A 2,339-nucleotide genomic window follows, 5' to 3' on the forward strand; every position below is an offset into this window, starting at 1 on the left:
CAATCCATAAATTTATATCCTTTTATTTATATATGTATATTGCATATATTAATATTTAATATATTTTACTTGATATAAATCGGCTCGACTTAATGATAAACATAAGCGACCAATGCATGGCACTTCTTCATCAGCTTGTTTTATATGTTTTTGAATTTTTTGGTATATTTCAGCTAAACCGTATAAGTTTTTTAATTAAGTATTTATTCTTAATTCAGTTACTCTTAAATATATTGATATAAAATCGTTTAGTGTTAAACATAATTTTCTATTTCGACTTAATGCAAACAATTCGTCTATATCGTTTATTTTGAAAATACCGTGTCTGTCTTGGTATTTTTTGCGCTTTGATATTAGGATTTCTTGAGCGTATTATTGTTAGGACATTAATGCTGAATTTTGAGGACGTATTGTACTGAATTTTAATGTTTTAACTTTAATTATTTTTTTGGGAAGAATTTTTAAGATTTTAGTAAGTAAAAACATTTTTTTTGTTTAAAAATATTTTTATATATATTATTAAAATTATCTATTTAATTATTTTTTTATTTTTAATAAATAAAAAACAAAATAGCTAAAAAAAAAAAACTTCTCAAAAAAAAAAAAAAAAAAGAAATAAAAAATTGAGTTAAGTCTATATTAATCAAATCATATTTTAGGTTAAAACATATTTTATAAATTACAATTTTTAGCTTAATTATCAATAAAAGACTAGATATTATAATAATCGTCAGGTAAAATATCAATAAGTTCAATAAAACATTTAATTTTGAAAGAAAGTTCTTTTGCTCTTTTCAAATGAATTGTATGTCCAGTTTTATCAAATACAAAAATGAAGTTTTCTTATAAATTTTTAAAATTAAAGTTTTTGATTTTCCCCAAAAAAGTATTTTTTTGAATATTTTAAATAATTTAATCATCTTTAATTGAAAAAACATACTATAAATACGTCGAAATATAATATTCATAACTTAAAATTTAAGAATCAACTAAAGGATCGAAATTTCCGCAAGCGAAAAATCTCAATATATGGTTTTGTTAATGTCCTATTTTAAAATATTCATTATATCCTTTATTTTAAAAACTGATAAATTTTTTAAACCAAATCATTAATGTTTATATGTTGTCTGCTTATATTTTCACTTTTTCTAGTAAAAAATATTTTCCTTAATGATCTTTTTGAAATTCCTCGTATATTTTTTACCTAAATTATTCCTCTTCTAATAATAAAGGATTTTTTCTGATTTAATATTTTTTATCAAACCTGTTGAATACATTATACATGTAAAAATGGGCAGGACACCATATAATAGGAGGACCGGCAATATTTATATGAGCTTTACATTACTATTTATATTTATTTTAGTATATTCGCCATATTATGTTTCCTCCAGAATATCCAAAGGATACTATTTTAGTATTATTTAATTTAATTTGAATAAATTTGTGGATTAAATCCGCAATATCTTCTAAATAGCCTTTAAATGTGCCCCTTTATGTTTCTTTTTCTCCTTCTATACCTTCCAAGCCTGGTACTAATAAATTTATAAACCTACAAAAATTATTGCCTAAATTATACTCGATTTATGAAAAGGAATTATAGTCGCCTGGAAAGCCGTGAAGTGTTAGAATTATTTACTTATTTTCAAAATAGGAATGACATTCTAAATTATCAGTGTAATATATATACCAACCTTCTCCACAATCAAGTCTTTTTATTAAATGGGGAAAGTTAAGGGCTTTTTCTGATTATATTTCTGGATATTTTTTTAGGTTTTCTTATGCTATTTTATGTATATGGTCGAAAATAGGTATATCTTTTTTATTTTTATTAATTTTTTTTTTTTTTTAATATATACTAGGAATTCTTGGAAGTTAAGTGTATCCAAATTATTCATTTTAGGCCATTTATTAAGATTTTTTTATATATACTTGTATTTTTTTATTTAAAATGATATACTATAATTAAAATTTATGGAATTTTTTTAAAATAAATTATAAATTTAGAAAATATAAGATTATGTGATTATGACAGACATTATTAAATAAAAAAATTAAAATATTTTTATATTCACGTTTTTTTTTTTTATATATATATATATATATATATATATATATATATATATATATATATATATATATGTATATATATATATATAATTTTTGTAGCTTTAGTATTAATTTAAATAGGATAGGATTTAAGAAATAAATATACTAACATATTTTATGTAATTTTACTAAAATAAATAAAGATATTTATTTATATGTAATATATATTTGTATATTTATTTCCCTTTGTTTTATATATTTTAATAATAAAATGATAAAGTTTTCGAATA

The 2,339-nt window shown here is 19.9% G+C and overlaps 1 protein-coding gene across 1 annotated transcript, besides 2 other annotated features; it reads left to right on the forward strand. All coding sequences in view use genetic code 6, as the record gives it.

The window, feature by feature from the left end:
• The first annotated feature begins 801 nt into the window (after window positions 1-801).
• On the forward strand, window positions 802-1,751 carry IMG5_162720 (hypothetical protein). Its single transcript, XM_004030286.1, has one exon. It carries the CDS (start codon window positions 1,030-1,032, stop codon window positions 1,588-1,590), a length of 561 nt encoding a protein of 186 aa, XP_004030334.1. The 5' UTR covers window positions 802-1,029; the 3' UTR covers window positions 1,591-1,751.
• A 67-nt stretch (window positions 1,752-1,818) lies between these two features.
• Window positions 1,819-1,853: a microsatellite.
• A 234-nt stretch (window positions 1,854-2,087) lies between these two features.
• Window positions 2,088-2,159: a microsatellite.
• Window positions 2,160-2,339: the final 180 nt, after the last annotated feature.

This window comes from Ichthyophthirius multifiliis, assembly GCF_000220395.1.
Source record: "Ichthyophthirius multifiliis unplaced genomic scaffold scaff_1120509251222, whole genome shotgun sequence".
NCBI classification, from domain to species: domain Eukaryota; phylum Ciliophora; class Oligohymenophorea; order Hymenostomatida; genus Ichthyophthirius; species Ichthyophthirius multifiliis.